Below are 18,501 nucleotides of genomic sequence, written 5' to 3'. Positions count from 1 at the left end.
GAGATGTTCTTCCGTAGCTCCTCCGTCTGTCCTTTTATTCCATACTTCTTTCTCCCTCTGTTTTTCCTCCTCATGCCGCATTGAGCGCCGGTCAGTTATGCAAATCCCACGTTAGGACGAGATCCAGTCAGTCGCTGAGTAACGAGACCTTCGCTTTTTGCTCTCATGAATTTGGTCCACTGTTATCTGAATACACACACATGCACTCGCATGCACGCACACACGTACACACGCACACACACACATGCACACACACATGCACACGCCGCCTTTTTCTTATTGTCCTTCTGGATCCTGCCATTGGGTATTCAGAGTTTGATCATGCCTAGAGGTTAATTCTGTCTTCTGGGTCAAAGCTGGCTTAGTTTCCATTGTGAAATAACAATCCCCACAGAATTGTGGGGAAGGGATCTGGAGAAGGCTGATTTGAATATGTTTTATCCACGCACGCAGTGCGCGCACGCACACACGCACACGCACGCACACGCACACACACATACACACACGCAAACGGACATAGGACATAGACAAGCAATGAGCATGAAGCAGGAGCTAGTCTTGCTCAGTGATGATGTTCTTAGCCCTGATTTACACTTATAGTTGCACACCAGTGTCACACACACACACACACACACACACACACACACACACACACACACACACACACACACACACACACATGCAGATCAGCTATTTTCAGCATGCAACGACATGATGCGCAACCAAGTAAACCTCAGCGTCTCGCGTCAGCTCAGTCCCGACAGCCAAACCGTAGCACTGAGTCACGACGAGCCTCCTTCTGTTTGTTCTGCTCGGAATCCTTTCAAGAACTTTATTTTTGGTTGAAGTTGGAAAACCACGCCAGGCTGTTGCTTTCCTTTCAACGCACCCGGGCAGTCAGCCCAGACTCCGATACATCAGATATACTGATGATGGACCAATTAGTGGCTTTTTACAAAATGACAGCTCTATTTTAGTTCCAGTAATAAAACGGTAGACGGGTATTAATGTTAATTATTTTTGGAATATTAATAGCATGCTTGAGTGGTTCAATTACACTGGGAGCCGGCGTGATGGGCTTGTTGATGGGAGAATCAGAATCTCTGTTTGTCACACTTCAAGTTGACCCGTCTGTCTCTCAGCCCCCCCCCCCCCTCTCTCTATCTCTCCTTATCTCTCTTTATTTTTGTGAAACTTACATAACTCTGTGTCCTCTCGTTCCGTGTCTCTTTGTCTTTCCTATCCCTCTAAATGCCTCATTGACTTTCAAACATAACTTGTACCCCCCCCCCCCCCCCCCCCCCTCTTGTACCATCATACAATTTACAATTTCAATTAGCAGACGCTCATAATCCAGAGCGATTTACAGTAAGCAATAACAGAAACATGGTAATACTGCATCAAATACATAAACATAGTCATCAAGACTCATATACGTAAGCTATGAACCTCACAGTGGAATATCTATATATGGAAACAATACAGTCGTTGCTGTCGGGAGGAAACCACCTAACTCCATTATTGAGGTTTTCGATTTTCTTTCTTCTTTTTTTGCATAATTCATAATAGTGAACACTCTCTACGTCTGTGTGTTATTTCCAAAATATTGAACCAATGAAAAGCATTAAAAAAAACCACTTTGGACAAAACCTCTTAACTCCATTGGACCCTGAAACTGCCTGCTAAAGCAACTAACTCCACCACCTCCCCACCTCTCATGCAAGTCATTGACAATGTAGAAAGTCACAACACCAACTTTGTTGAGGCAGTTGCTTTGTTTTCAAAATATAAGGTGTTCTTATTAGGGGTGCATTGATTTTTTGAAACCGATACCGATATCGATAAGTTACCGCTCCTCAAGACCGATACCGATAACCGATAATATATGATATATATATTTTTTTATTATTAATCATTTTTAAATGCATATTCACCTGTAGTTTTGACATGAGCAAATGTACTACTATGAACAAACAAAGCCAAGAACAGTTTTGACTGAACTTCTTATAATTTCCTGAAAAATTTATATTTTTCCATTTCCTGAAAAAATGAACATTTTGGAGTTAAGTGGTTAGATATAAACTATAGAGTACTATATCTACCTGTACATAAAATGCTATCTAAGTTATCATGCCATACCCGCCCTCCCTCTCTGACAGCCCCTCTTTCTCTCTCTCTCTCTCTCTACCCGTCCAGATCTACATAGCGCCCAAGGCAGCCATCTTCCCCCTGGAGGGCCTGGAGGGTGCGGAGGCGGAGGCGGCGCTGCTGAACAACATGCGTGTGTACGGCACCCTCCTGCTCACGTCCATGGCCACGGTGGTGTTCGTCGGCGTCAAGTACGTCAACAAGCTGGCGCTGCTGTTCCTGGCCTGCGTCATCCTCTCCATCCTGGCCGTCTACGCCGGCGTCATCAAGACCGGAATCGAAGCTCCCGACTTCCCGTAAGCACCAGCGAGCAGCACCAGCGAGCAGCTCATAGCGCGCCACCGAGTGGCGCGCTATGAGCTTGTAGGTCTGCTATTTTTGAAAAATCGTGAAAATAACATTTTAATTTTTTTTTTTTTTTTTATATATTTTGGGGACCCCCCAAAAAAATTTTTGGGGACCCCCCAAAATAATTTGGCGACCCCCCGAGGGGTCGCAACCCACGGGTTGAGAACCCCTGGTCTATAGCCATAAAAATGCTCAGTGGAATGTGGACGAACAATACAACCAGCGGTGGAAGAAAGTACTCAAATGTTTTGCTTAAGCAAAAGTATCGATACTGAAATACTCAAGTTACAAGTAAAAGTCTGTAATTCAAAATTGACAAAATTGAGTACAAAAGTGTACTTAAAGTACCAAAAGTTACTCATTATGCTGAATGTCCCATTTCAAGTTTTCAAATGTATACAAATCTTTTGGAAATAGCAGATCTACAAGCTCACAATGCATTGTGAGCTTTGTAACTCGGCTGTTTTCAAATAGCCGAAATGTATAAAGGGCTGAAGTGGTTAATGTATGTTTTTACCCCTTCAGGCTGATTAACCACCTCCGCTACGTGTCGGTGCTTAATCAGCCTGTCAGTGATTTATCTATAAATGACCACTCAGCCATACATTATCCCTTACATACCAACCCAAACGAAACCATTATACCCAACAAAATAACGCCCCCCCCTGACTGAGAGCAATTATTTAGGAGTAGCATCCGGTGCTCACGGCGGGTTTTACGCACGCACGCACGCACGCACGCACGCACGCACGCACGCACGCACGCACGCACGCACGCACGCACGCACGCACGCACGCACGCACGCACGCACGCACGCACACACACACACAGTCAGTCACACACACACACATGCACGTGCCATTCAGCAGCACTCAGAGAACAACTACAGTGACATACAGTACGTACTCTTACATAAGATCTGCGGGGCGAAATTACTTCTGACCTTTTGTCAGTCCAATTGTCCCCCTGACGTTCGGTCGCTGACTGTGGCCAAGCCGACGAGGACTTACAGTCAACGTACAGTCAACTCGTAAAAGGAACCGGATGACAGCTCATTTTGATTTTAGTTTTAGTCATAGTCTCTGGAATAGTTATTAGTTTTCATTTAGTTTTTGTCACATTTTAGTCACACATTAGTTTTTTTTTTTTTTTAAAGATATTTTTTTGCGGCTTACGCCTTTTATTGGTTTTTTGAAGGGACAGACAGTAGGCTGACAGGAAACGGGAGAGAGATGGGGGAAGACATGCAGTAAAGGCCGTGTCGGGCTCGGGAGTCGAACCCGCGGCACACTGCGACTGGATTACCAGTCGGGTGCCCAGACGGTTACGCCACCGCCTGGGCCACACATTCGTTTTAACACTAATGTCTTAGTGTTAGTCTAGTTTCTGTCGACTAAATATCATAAGATTTTAGTCGACTAAATCTACAGTTGATTTAGTCGACTAAAATGTATTTTGGCGGGCCTTGATGCCGTCGTAATGGCGGATTTTACACTTGCTGAAAATACCGGATCTACAAGCTCACAGTTGTGAGCTTGTAGATGTAGTCGACGAACATTTTTTGTCATAGTATTAGTCGACGAAATCAACACTGATCCTGCAACTCCCTCTTTCTCCAAAAAAGGAGTAGAAACGTACACGGAACTAGCATGTGAAGCTCTTTGGGACACTCGAGCCATACTAAGCCAAATCTTAAGTGATTGTTATAATTCACAGGAGACTATTTTAATGTGGTGTACTCGCCTTTGTATTACCTCTCTATAAAATGTTATGATGTGGAAAATAAGCATTGGGATTTGTCAGTCAGACCTGCTCCATTGGAGGGACGGCATATGATTGATTCAACCTACTTTTGCGCACTCAGGGGTAATGAATTAATTATTTGGGTACACGTGTGTAGATTCCACAGGGCTGATTGCATCTTGCAACTGCCATCTGGTGGATGAATAGGTGTATAGACCCACATTCATTTTCAGAAACTGTTTGAAACTATGCCTGGAGGCGTAAAAAAACATACAAGCACTCCTCAACCCCCCACACACGTGAAAACTCGTTTGTATGTTGAAGCCTTAAGGTGTGTGCTGCCTCACACACACACACACACACACACACACACACGCACACGCACACGCACACACACACACACACACACACAGACAGACATGTCGTGCTCTTCTCCTCCACAGCGTGTGTATGCTGGGGAACCGCACGCTGGTGTGGAAGAATTTCAACGTGTGCGCCAAGACCATCGAGTCGGGCAACGGAACCGTCACCACCCAGCTGTGGACCCTCTTCTGTGACTCCCCCTTCCTGAACGCAACCTGCGACAAGTACTTTGAGCAGAACAATGTGACCCGGGCACAGGGGATCCCTGGGATCACCAGCGGAATCCTTAAAGGTCAGTCAGTCCTGTTAGACTTCTTAGTTAACCTTGCGTCCACCTCGGAGGAAAGCCTGGTCTGTGTTACAAAATGTGATCCGGTCTGGAGCGGTGATATCGCTATATCATGTTGTGCCATCATCTGGAACTTCCTTTCCCTCAAACCGGAAGAATAACAATAAAAGCTCTCGTAGCCTGTAGCTTTTATTGAGAAAAATCAGTTTGAGGGAAAAGGAAGTTCCAGATTGATGGTTCCTGCCTGCTGACTACAAAACAATACTACAACATGAAGTAGCGATATCATCCGTTCCAGACCGGATCATAAACCCGAAAAGGAATGCTGCCCAGGCTACTTCTTAGTTTCTCCGACTTACCGGTTGGAGAAACTCCGCTACGCGTCGAGTCTCACTACGCCTCTTTCAGCCATTATAAAATACCCGGTAACCTGAGACCTCTTGGCTTATTGCTTTATTATACAGGTCGTTTGTAGGAAGCTGATTGGTTGAAATAGCCATCTAGCCGTGCTTTTAAACGAGCATGATGGAACACCAAAACAAAACATAAAAAGCACACCCGTGTGAAGTGAGGGGCGCTCTTATCATCATACATCATCACATTTTTATCCTCAAGTCCAATCCAACTAATCACTTAATTGTGGCGTCCTCAATTTTCTGTCCTCACTTTTTATCCTCAATATGTACATTGCTCAGCCAATCAAGTCATCGCTATGGGGTACACACAAACACACAAAGCTAGGCATAGGAGGGGCTAGCACCCCTCAAACGTCCCGCTGCTCTCCCAGAGCAGAGCCGGCTGGGTTGCTAGACTAGAAATTTTCTTGGGACATTTTTGGTCGTAGTGGCACTGGCTGCATCTGTCATTCAAAATATATATTTTTTATTAGTAGTAATGAAATTGAGGTGATGTGTTTTTTAAGGGTAGTGTGTATGTTGTATAATCGCAATAGCTGTACTTGGTCCTAATAATAACTGTTGTACAATCGCAATATTACACTCGAGGTTGTGCTTTAGCGTCATTAATGGCATTAATGACGGTACACACTCTCGTGTAATATTGCTTAACCATAGACTCACAGTAATCATGATATTGTCAGTTTCTCTCAATGCCTGGTAGGATAACAAGCTCATTAACTCTCACTGCTGAGAGCACAGTCAGCAAAAACAGCCTTAGTAATATACAGAATCAATCAAAAATAATTATCCAAAACAGATGTTTAGTCTTGATTTACAACAATATTTCCGTATCACCTTACGTTGACATAATGTAACTCTCTGAATCATTCAGCCCTACTGCTTAATTCATGCATTGCCGTATGTTGGGTTAATGGACTGCAAATAGCAGATCTAATAAGCACACAAAACATTACATCTGCGACGCATTGTCGCCACCACACGGCAAAGTATGAAAACAGGCTTAAAGGTCCCTGCACACTGCTGCCTTCTTCGTTTTTTAGCAGCGTTTTTCTGCTGGTTTTCCGAAAAACGTGTCCAGTCTGCCAGGACCTTAACACTTAGAATGTGTCCAGTCTGCCAGGACCTTAACACTTAAAATGTGTCCAGTCTGCCAGGACCTTAACACTTAGAATGTGTCCAGTCTGCCAGGACCTTAACACTTAGAATGTGTCCAGTCTGCCAGGACCTTAACACTTAGAATGTGTCCAGTCTGCCAGGACCTTAACACTTAGAATGTGTCCAGTCTGCCAGGACCTTAACACTTAGAATGTGTCCAGTCTGCCAGGACCTTAACACTTAGAATGTGTCCAGTCTGCCAGGACCTTAACACTTAGAATGTGTCCAGTCTGCCAGGACCTTAACACTTAAAATGCGCCAGAGGTTTTCAAAAATAATGGCGCTAGATGGCCAGCAGATATGGCAGATTTTACTCTGAAAGGTCCCCCCCTTCCGTTCCCCACCAAAACCTTTACTCTGAAAGGTCCCCCCCTTCCGTTCCCCACCAAAACCTTTACTCTGAAAGGTCCCCCCCTTCCGTTCCCCACCAAAACCTTTACTCTGAAAGGTCCCCCACTTCCGTTCCCCACCAAAACCTTTACTCTGAAAGGTCCCCCACTTCCGTTCCCCACCAAAACCTTTACTCTGAAAGGTCCCCCACTTCCGTTCCCCACCAAAACCTTTACTCTGAAAGGTCCCCCACTTCCGTTCCCCACCAAAACCGGGAGGCATAATCTTCCATTCTTACCTCACGCTGGTCACACTAAAGTCTCTATAGAAATGAAGACAGAATATTGCCCATCTGGTCAAAACTCTATAGATTAGGAGATACGAGTCATTCTTTTCGAGCCGCAAACAAGGAAGTGAACAGCAGTGCGAATGCGCGAATCAACAAGAAGTACATTGCAGAAGGAGAGGCCAACCTCTTTTTATCAATAAAAAAGACGTCCAAGGCTTGATATAAAAGACGTGTAGGCCTATACACATCCAAGGCCAAAATTGTGTTAATTCTTCCCATTGATTCTCTCTGACTATCTCTATACCATCTCCAATACCCAGATAACCTGTTTGGAACCTACTACGAAAAAGGTGACCTGATTGCCAAGAAAGACCCGTCCATGTCCGTGGAGGGGATCGACGAGCCCCTGACCAACTCCAACCGTTACGTCCTGGCCGACATCACCAGCTTCTTCACGCTGCTGGTCGGCATCTACTTCCCGTCCGTCACAGGTATAGCCTGCTAGACTACAGTAACATTTTGATTTTACTTTTAGTCATAGTCTCTTGAATAGTTTTAGTCACATTTTAGTCACCTGGAATGTTTTAGTGTTAGTCTGGTTTTAAATCTACAGTTGATTTAGTCGACTACAATGTATTGTAATGTACAACACTTGCTGAAAATAGCCGATCTACAAGCTCACAATGCGTCTGTAATCTGTAACATTATGAAGTACATCTCAGTGACATCACAAAGATGTACTTCATAATGTTACTGATTTTCTTCAGACCTCCAGTTCTAGGCAACACAGAATGGGGGGCAATTTTTTTATTATTTCCACACAACAACTCTAAGGTATATACAGTATATAGTATATAGTATATACTATATACTATATACTAGGGAAGTATATATACTATAGTATATATACTATAGTATATATACTATAGTATATAGTAAAGTAAAATAGTAAAATAGTAAAATGTTAAAAATGAGTTTAAGTTTCATGCTATACCAGGACCAAGGACTGATACAGAGATCTCCAGATATGGGCATATGCATATCAGTCGGATCGCCGTTGCAATGTGGGAGGGTTGTGTTTATGTGTAGTGGTCCGAACTCTAAATCTAACCCCAAACCGAACCTCTCGTCTCCCCCTATCTAGTGGTGTGATGACCTCTGCTATTTCTGTCTGTCTTTCTTTCTCTCTGCCTATATCCACCTGTCTGTCTCTCTGCTGTCTCTCTGCTCAGGCATCATGGCTGGTTCCAACCGCTCAGGGGACCTGCGTGATGCCCAGAAGTCCATCCCCATTGGAACTATTGCAGCCATCACCACCACCTCCATTGTCTGTATCCTACTCACAACTGCCCCCTCAGGGACACATGGAGTTATCGCATAGACCATTAAGCGAATTCTGTACAGTAGGGTATAGCATAATAGTAAAACACTGGTCGTTTTAAAATAGTACTAACAAGGTGTTGTATAAAAATGATGCTTTGGCCGTACACAGGTTAATACACCCGAATAAGGTCATTGCAAAACAAGTAATGTTTTGTTCTTTAGTATACAATGCATTTCCATTACATGGATCTATTTTTGACTCGATCTGGCTAAAGCAGCTTTCTATCACTCGGCTTGAATTTGGTGTGTTTTGCTATCAACTTGGTGCACTGCCAATAATGGCCAGAGCAGGTTTGTTCCCTATAAGAACAATTGATCCCTAATAAAGCCTTGGATCAGTGACAGAGCTATCATAATAGAGTTTCTGAGAAAACAAGACACAAAACAAGACACCCACCCATAAAAAAGCTTAAGCTCTCTGTAAAAGCCACATAAGCAAAAGTCAATATCAAATAACAAAACACCAATATCAAATATGCATAAGGTATTTACTATTGAATTTTATAGCAAAAGGCAGATGCACACCTCAAAAGGCTGGTTACAGGTGCGTAGGGCAATAGAGCATATGATGATGAAAAGGTTATCTTTGAAAGACAAAGAGGAGGTCCCGCACACTGTCAGACACTTGCCAAAAAATGTTGCTCTTTCGGTCGCTTAGACCTTCATCAGGACAGACAATCGTCTGTCCAGGCTGTCTGTCCTGATGAAGGTCTAAGCGACCGAAACGTCGACCAAATAGTGTCTGACAGTGTGCGGGACCTCTTTGTCTTCTGACAGTGTGCGGGACCTCTTTGTCTTCTGACAGTGTGCGGGACCTCTTTGTCTTCTGACAGTGTGTGGGACCTCTTTGTCTTCTGACAGTGTGTGGGACCTCTTTGTCTTCTGACAGTGTGTGGGACCTCTTTGTCTTCTGACAGTGTGTGGGACCTCTTTGTCTTCTGACAGTGTGTGGGACCTCTTTGTCTTCTGACAGTGTGCGGGACCTCTTTGTCTTCTGACAGTGTGTGGGACCTCTTTGTCTTCTGACAGTGTGTGGGACCTCTTTGTCTTCTGACAGTGTGCGGGACCTCTTTGTCTTCTGACAGTGTGTGGGACCTCTTTGTCTTCTGACAGTGTGCGGGACCTCTTTGTCTTCTGACAGTGTGCGGGACCTCTTTGTCTTCTGACAGTGTGCGGGACCTCTTTGTCTTCTGACAGTGTGCGGGACCTCTTTGTCTTCTGACAGTGTGCGGGACCTCTTTGTCTTCTGACAGTGTGTGGGACCTCTTTGTCTTCTGACAGTGTGTGGGACCTCTTTGTCTTCTGACAGTGTGTGGGACCTCTTTGTCTTTCAAAACACCCTTTTCATGTACTATTGAATGAAATAAAAGTCACACTCGTGTGAAGTGAGGGGTGCCCACTGTGGCTGCCGCGTGATGCCACGAGTGGGGGCCTGATTTTTAGGGGGCTTGCTGATTTTTGGGGGGACCATGGATGAGACAATCATTAAAAGTCCATAGACTTGGCTGCCACATGTCTCTCAAAAGTGAGGAATACCTCAAGGTTCAACTTTATTGTCAGCAATACCAGTTACAAAGTAAAAGGCACGTGAAATTCATTGTGCGTTAAAAACCCATACAACAGATACAGTCTAGTGTCAAGTAATCTATGTTAAAACGAAGTCAGTCTAAGTAAGAGACTTTAAAGTAAGAGATTATCACTTAACAGCAGATATTAAAAATGTATTCAATTTGTGTGAATGGAGTATATTCACAGTCATATGGTATATTCATGTAAACTTAAGTGATAGTGTCAGGCCTGTGATGCAGAGACTGACATGGCGACAGGGCTCAGTAAATGTGTGTTTAGCAGCCTATCATTTCAACTCAACTCACTCAACTCAAACTTTATTTATATAGCACCTATCACAACGACCAATGATCGACCAAAGTGCTGTACAGGTTAAAAAATAGAAAAGACAGAACAGTACATGCAAACATAACATAAGTGCATGGCAACAATATGGAGGTACAGATAGACAAAATAAGAATAAATAGAGCTAAATTCAGTATACCATTTACATAATCAGGCATTGTCGAAGGCCACAGAGAAAAAGTGAGTCTTTAATAGGGACTTGAAAACCTCTAATGAGGTAACAGAGCGAATATGGAAGTGTAGGCTGTTCCAGAGTCTAGGGCCGGCCGCTGCAAAGGCCCGGTCACCTCTCGTCTTGCATTTGGTTTTAGGGTCAATCAGCAGTAGCTTGTCAGCTGACCTGCAGGGGTCTGAGCGGAACATACGGGTCTATGAGTTCTGACAGGTACAGGGGGGCCAGCCCATTTAGGGCTTTAAAAACAAAATCTTGATTCGGGAATAGACAGGAAGCTAGTGGAGGGAGGCTAGGACCGGGGTAATGTGGAGCTAGTGGAGGGAGGCTAGGACCGGGGTAACGTGGTCGCGTTTCTTCTTGCCGGTGAGAAGGCGAGCGGCAGCCTTCTGCACCAGCTGCAGACACCTAAGAGCCGTTTGGTCCAGTCCTACATAAAGGGAATTGCAGTAATCTAACCTTGCTTGTAGTGATGAAGGCATGAATTACCCTTTCCAGATTGGATGGGGAGAGGTAGGCCTTGATTCTTGACAGGAGCTGGAGCTGATAAAATCTGGCTTTAACTACGGAGCTGATCTGTTTGTCGAATTTAAGGTTGCTATCGAAGGTTACACCAAGGTTTTTTACAGATAAATGTAGGTTGGCACTGAGGGGGCCCAGAGAAGTGATGGGAAGTGAGTTATGGCCGAAGATGATGTGTTCTGTTTTGCTTTCATTGAGGGTCAAAAAGCTATTGTTCATCCACCATTTGATTCATTTCCTGATCTAGAACTCCTAAGACATGTCCAGTGTGTTCATGTTTGGTGCTTGCATCGACGGCGTGGTTCTCAGAGACAAGTAAGTCTATTAACGCATGTCTATCTGCATTCAGACCAACCACCACTAGCTCTGTTCCTAGGGTTTTATATCTGCATTCAGACCAACCACCACTAGCTCTGTTCCTAGTGTTATTAACGCATGTCTATCTGCATTCAGACCAACCACCACTAGCTCTGTTCCTAGTGTTCTGCATTCAGACCACCGCACTAGCTCTGTTCCTAGTGTTATTAACGCATGTCTATCTGCATTCAGACCACCACCACTAGCTCTGTTCCTAGTGTTATTAACGCATGTCTATCTGCATTCAGACCAACCACCACTAGCTCTGTTCCTAGGGTTTTATATCTGCATTCAGACCAACCACCACTAGCTCTGTTCCTAGGGTTTTATATCTGCATTCAGACCAACCACCACTAGCTCTGTTCCTAGGGTTTTATATCTGCATTCAGACCAACCACCACTAGCTCTGTTCCTAGGGTTTTATATCTGCATTCAGACCAACCACCACTAGCTCTGTTCCTAGGGTTTTATATCTGCATTCAGACCAACCACCACTAGCTCTGTTCCTAGGGTTTTATATCTGCATTCAGACCAACCACCACTAGCTCTGTTCCTAGTGTTTTATATCTGCATTCAGACCAACCACCACTAGCTCTGTTCCTAGGGTTTTATATCTGCATTCAGACCAACCACCACTAGCTCTGTTCCTAGGGTTTTATATCTGCATTCAGACCAACCACCACTAGCTCTGTTCCTAGGGTTTTATATCTGCATTCAGACCAACCACCACTAGCTCTGTTCCTAGTGTTTTTTAGCCGAATTATCAATTATCAATCAGAACATTTTTGTGCTCGACTTTTATTTCTTTCGAGGGAAAAAAGTAACAATGGAAACACCTTTGTTGAATAATAGTGACATGAACACCTGTAATATTTTTTCCCACAGTTGGAATTTGGATTGATTGAATACTGTATTAACAAAATAAAAGAAAGAAAGGCACAGGAAAGTACAGTTCAATACAAGGTCTGGTAGGCTTTGGTTCGGGCCATTTCCGAATTGCAGCCACCTGCACATGCTCTTTTAGAGCGGTTGTGAAGTAGAGCCATTCAGGAATGGGAAAGGATATTATCTCTCGCAGGAATCCTTGATATGAGTCGTGAGTTGAAATATGAGCATGCCTAAATGTTCCTGTAGTTCCTATAACTGTCTCCTCTCTGCCTCAGGTTCGGAGAGGGCGTTCAAGGGAACCTGGTGATTGGCACGTTGGCATGGCCATCACCGTGGGTCATCGTGATCGGCTCCTTCTTCTCCACCTGCGGCGCGGGTCTTCAGAGCTTGACGGGCGCCCCTCGACTGATGCAGGCCATCGCCAAGGATGGCATCGTGCCGGCCCTACGGGTCAGTCTGCATGTATAGCCTGGCCCAGCCTGTGTGCTTTCTGGTCCAGAGGGTTCGGTGGCCGGTTGAAAACAGGCGGTGGATCCTATTGGTTCACCGATCTGAGCCCCCGCCCCCTCCTCCCCTCCCCTCCCCTCCCCGGTAGAAAACGGCGGGGAACACTGACATCACCAAATTTGGAGCGACGCGCCTCTGCACTGTTATTGGCTTCCTATGGCAGATTTTACAATGCGTTTCCCCATGCAGGCTTTGAGCCGAATGCGAACGAAAATAAAAGCCTGGGTGTACCGCGGCTAGTCTGCGTGTGTCACACACTGCTTGGTTTGTTCAGCGTCACCCTCACCACTCCACTGCTCCTTTGTCCTGTTGTCAGGACACGATGCGACGACACTGCGACGACACTCATACTCATTCCTGATCCTATCCATCGTTGTTACTCCCAGAGAGAACCTCAACATTTTAGTCTCAGCTACCTCCAGATCTGCTTCCTGTCTTTTTCCTCAGTGCGACTGTCTCTAAAACATACAACATATCTGGTCTCACCACCGTCTTGTACACCTTGCCTTTCATTCTTGCTGATACTTTCCTATCACACATCACTTTTCTCCACCCATTCCAACTGGCTTGCACTCGTTTCTTCACCTCTTTTCCACACTCTGCACTGCTCTGAAATGTTGACCCTAAGTACTTAAAGTACTCCACTTTTCACGTCTACTCCCTGTAACCTCACTGTTCCACTTGGGTTCCTCTCATTCATTCTGGCTTCCTGCGGCTAACCTTCATCCCTCTTTTTTCCAGGGCATATCTCCACCTTTCTAGATTTCCCTCTACCTACTCACTGCTCTCACTTACAGATGAACAATGTCATCTGCAAACATCATGGTACATGGGGATTCCTGTCTAACCTCATCTGTCAGCCTGTCCATCACCATGGTGAACAAGGAGGGTCTCAGTGCTGATCCTTGATGCAGACCCACTTCCACCTTGAACTCCTCTGTCACAGCCATAGCACACACCTCACCACTGTCTTACAACTTCACCCATAGCACACCTCACCACTGTCTTACAACTTCACCCATAGAACACCTCACCACTGTCTTACAACTTCCCTACATGTCCTGCACCATTCTAACATACTTCTCCATCACTCCAGACTTCCTCATACAATACCACTCTCGGCACCCTATCTTATGCTTTCTATCGGCACCCTATCATATGCTTTCTATCGGCACCCTATCATATGCTTCCTCATACAATACCACTCTCGGCACCCTATCATATGCTTTCTATCGGCACCCTATCATATGCTTTCTATCGGCACCCTATCATATGCTTCCTCATACAATACCTCTCTCGGCACCCTATCATATGCTTTCTCCAGATCTACAAAGACACAATGCAGCTCTCTCTGAACTTCTCTGTCAACATCCTCAAAGCAAATATTGCATCTGTAGTACTCTTCCTTGGCATGCAATAAAAATAACAATAATAATAATGAAAGTGTTGTCTTTCCAGATCTTTGGCCATGGAAAGGCCAACGGGGAGCCCACCTGGTCTCTGCTGCTGACCGCCTGCATCTGTGAAATTGGCATCATCATTGCCTCCCTGGACTTAGTGGCCCCCATCCTCTCCATGTGAGCACTGAATTATCTCTATGGTATTTCTATTTTAGTGTTATCTATACGCTAAACCAACAGTGGGCAATTGTAAGACATTAGTGTTTAAATAAGCCAGGACACTTTCCGTCTAGATAAAAAACATTTATTGCAGTGATATTGCATTGCATCTGGTGGTGTGGCTCTGCTCCTGTGATGCTACAGCTGATCTGTGTGAGCCTGACACGGGCACTATGATCACCCCCCCCCCTAATAAGCCTACACGCTTATTACATGGACATTAATTAAAATCTGCAAGGATGCAGTAATCACACTATCACACACCCGCTTTGCTATAAGGTTATACATTGTGAACAACAAATCTGAATTGAAACCGTAGAAATCAACATAAAAAACCTGGCTGTTGCCACTGCTAAACTGCTAAGATTCCTGCACTTTCTGTGTGATGTTTAATCTGTAAGGTTAAACAGGTTCATATTAACCATACAAAGCATCATATTTGAAAACAGTTAAGTTAACTAAGTAAGGAAGAACTGTGTCCTTGAATCTGTTTTTGAGGGGCACTAGCCCCTCCTATATCCAGCTTTTGGTGTCGTTCACAAACTTTGTCCTACACAAACATTAAATTCCCATTGGCAATGAATGGAGAATTTCAAATAGACTATGGACCCCGGTTGACTGAAGTTTAAGGTTGTGTTAAGCCTGACTTGACTGATGCGACATGCATCATGTTTTCAGTCGAAAATAGGCTCTATTGACACTAAAGACTGTTGTGTGTTTTGTTGTGTGCCCTGCAGGTTCTTCCTGATGTGCTACATGTTTGTGAACCTGGCCTGTGCCTTGCAGACCCTGCTGAGGACTCCCAACTGGAGACCCCGCTTCAAGTTCTACCACTGGTCTGTTCAACACGTCACAGCTGAACCCGAGACAATTAAAACAAGTCTAATCCTGGTCTCTAAAACTGCCTCCCCCTGGCCAGCCGGGGCGCCTGATGGAGGGGAAAGGAACTGGTTGGAATAACGTGTTCCTTCCACGCGCTACGTCCTACCAGGGAAACTCCCCCCTGTCAGGTGTAAAGGAGCAACTTGGACACTCATGCATGAAGGAAGCATGAGTTCAAGTCTGTTGCTCTCCCCAGGTTGGCGGAGGGTGTGTAGAGCCCAGGATCACATTAGATAATTGACACATGGGTGGAAAATGGGTTACAAAATCGTGGGATAAAAAACTAATTAAAAAAACACAAACAAAAACAAGTCCAAACCCATCCCCATTCTGCGGTTAACATCCTATCAAAAATAGCGATCTACAAACTCTATACAAGCTTGTTGTCTGACTGTTTTCGCTGAAGGTATTTAGTGGGAAGCGAAATAGGAGGGAGGCCTGCTAGTCTAGCGCCCTTTGGGAAAGTATGGCCGGTTTAATTGGTGTTATCAAAACCTGAATGGAAGCGTCAAGCAATGCGCACACTTCAGCTATTCAGCCTTCATTGCCTAATTCATTGCTTGTCCCAGTGAGGCTAAAACATTTTTGGAAAGGACATTGCAATGTGCTGGTTTCCTTCTGTCTTTTTAATAACATTTTCTATTGTTATTCTATTTTTTTATAATACTGTATATAAACTGTCTGTCTGTCTAATATGCAGTGGTGTACTTTTACTTCTACTCCACTACATTTCAGAGGCAAATATTGTACTTTTTTACCCTATATAAACTTTGGCTATGTCTCTGTCTGTCTGTCTGTCTGTCTGTCTGTCTGTCTGTCTGTCTGTCTGTCTGTCTGTCTGTCTGTCTGTCTGTCTGTCTGTCTGTCTGTCTGTCTGTCTGTCTGTCTGTCTGTCTGTCTGTCTGTCTGTCTGTCTGTCTGTCTGTCTGTCTGTCTCTGTCTCTGTCTGTCTGTTCGTCCATCCATGGACCGGTGTGTTCTCTACAGGGCTCTGTCCTTCCTGGGGATGAGTCTGTGTCTCACACTCATGTTCCTCTGCTCCTGGTACTACGCCATCGTCGCCATGGTAATCGCCGGCTCTATCTACAAGTATATCGAGTTTGCAGGGTGAGTGGAGTGCTACGCCCATGGGAGAGATTGGATAAGCTGACTGGCTGTGCACGCACACACACACACACACACACACACACACACACACACACACACACACACACACACACACACACACACGCACACACACACACACACACACACGTGTGTGTGTTTGAGGAGGAGTTTGGAACTTTGAAAACCCACACCATCCATCAGTCCAGTGCAGGCGGTTAAAGGAGACAGTTTGTTTGCGGTTCCCACAGCTTGTTTGGGTTGTTGTAATTTCCTGTCAAGGCAGGTTATGGATGTTATGGGTTTTTACGCAGGCCACCTTGACAGAAGAAGAAAAGTGATTGAAAAAAGATTGCAGCATTTTAGCACGTGCCGTCTCTATCGGGTGGAAACCTTGTATGTCCAAGACAGTTACTTTTCACTAAATGGGGAAAGAATTTACAAGAGAGACTTGGAGTAGAGACACTACTCGGATGCCTCTCGAGCATCTCCATTCTTCACTTTCACAATGTAGGAGGCGGGACTAAGGGGGACTTCCTGTTGGGATATCACCCAAGTGTTTTCTTCCTGTCCATCGGGAGTGCATGTAAGTCAGTAATTTTCTACGGACAATTACAGTATTTTCTCGTCACTTGTAATTTTTTTAATTATGTTTAAAAAAAACTTTTCATATGGTTAATTAATTTACCATTCGTTTTTATCGTAATGTTTTATTTAGGGTTTTTTTCTGAAGGGGAAAGTTGTGCCTGTCTGTGCTGCTGCACTGGAGCATACAACTTTCCCCTTGAGAAAAAAACCCTAAATAAAACATTACGATAAAAACGAATGGTAAATTAATGAACCATATGAATAAAAAAAAATTAAACGTAATTTAAAAAATTACAAGTGACGAGAAAATACTATAATTGTCCGTAGAAAATGACTGACTTACATGCACTCCCGATGGACAGGAAGAAAACACTTGGGTGATATCCCAACAGGAAGTCCCCCTTAGTCCCGCCTCCTACATTGTGCAAGTGAAGAATAGGGGAGGTCCTCGATGCACGTCCCACTGGGAGGAGACCCCGGGGCAGACCAAGGACCAGATGGGTGGCATTACATCTCCACACTGGCCTGGGAACGCCTTGGGATCCCCCAGGAGGAAGTTACTAATGTTGCTTTGGAGAGGGAAGGCTGGAAATCTCTGCTGGAACTGTTGCCCCCTCAACCCGACTCGGGATAAGCAGTTGAAGATGGATGGATGGATGGATGGATGGATGGATGGATGGTGTTCCAATGGATGTGATGTAGTTATTATTTAGTCACAAGCTCTTGTTAACACTTTTCTCTAGTTCAGTATTTATAAACTGCACACGTGCTGAAAAAAAAGTTAAAAATGTTTCGCCCGACAGCGACGATATAATATAATGTGCAATGTATTTTCAACATCGTTGTAGTTGAAAATACGTTATTGTGACGTTGAGCAGCAGAGCAATGTAAAAGACGTCTAAACATTCAATCAGGGTTTCAATGAGCAGGCGTTTGGCAGTAGACATCATGTTAACTACCACCCTAACACATAATGCTGTTAGACTTCATGTTGACTACCACCCTAACACATAATGCTGTTAGACATCATGTTAACTACCACCCTAACACATAATGTTGTTAGACATCATGTTAACTACCACCCTAACACATAATGCTGTTAGACATCATGTTAACTACCACCCTAACACATAATGCTGTTAGACATCATGTTAACTACCACCCTAACACATAATGCTGTTAGACATCATGTTAACTACCACCCTAACACATAATGCTGTTAGACATCATGTTAACTACCACCCTAACACATAATGCTGTTAGACATCATGTTAACTACCACCCTAACACATAATGCTGTTAGACATCATGTTAACTACCACCCTAACACATAATGCTGTTAGACATCATGTTAACTACCACCCTAACACATAATGCTGTTAGACATCATGTTAACTACCACCCTAACACATAATGCTGTTAGACATCATGTTAACTACCACCCTAACACATAATGCTGTTAGACATCATGTTAACTACCA

At 44.4% G+C, this 18,501-nt stretch overlaps 1 protein-coding gene across 1 annotated transcript in view; it reads left to right on the top strand.

Moving 5' to 3' along the window:
- slc12a5a (solute carrier family 12 member 5a) overlaps nucleotides 1-18,501 on the top strand; it is a gene marked incomplete at both ends in the record, with an annotated part of 319,359 nt that overhangs the window by 275,083 nt on the left and 25,775 nt on the right. The window contains 9 exons of the mRNA XM_079509226.1: nucleotides 2,197-2,444; nucleotides 4,683-4,894; nucleotides 7,405-7,575; nucleotides 8,317-8,415; nucleotides 11,333-11,390; nucleotides 12,596-12,770; nucleotides 14,286-14,404; nucleotides 15,184-15,282; nucleotides 16,316-16,435. Coding sequence (XP_079365352.1) covers nucleotides 2,197-2,444; nucleotides 4,683-4,894; nucleotides 7,405-7,575; nucleotides 8,317-8,415; nucleotides 11,333-11,390; nucleotides 12,596-12,770; nucleotides 14,286-14,404; nucleotides 15,184-15,282; nucleotides 16,316-16,435 — 1,301 coding nt within the window. The remainder of the gene's footprint in view (nucleotides 1-2,196; nucleotides 2,445-4,682; nucleotides 4,895-7,404; nucleotides 7,576-8,316; nucleotides 8,416-11,332; nucleotides 11,391-12,595; nucleotides 12,771-14,285; nucleotides 14,405-15,183; nucleotides 15,283-16,315; nucleotides 16,436-18,501) is intronic.

This window comes from Electrona antarctica (genome assembly GCF_951216825.1).
Source record: "Electrona antarctica genome assembly, chromosome: 9".
Classification (NCBI taxonomy): Eukaryota; Metazoa; Chordata; class Actinopteri; order Myctophiformes; family Myctophidae; genus Electrona; species Electrona antarctica.
The sequence above is the reverse complement of the archived record's forward strand: the minus strand, read 5'-3'. Positions and strand labels throughout refer to the sequence as shown.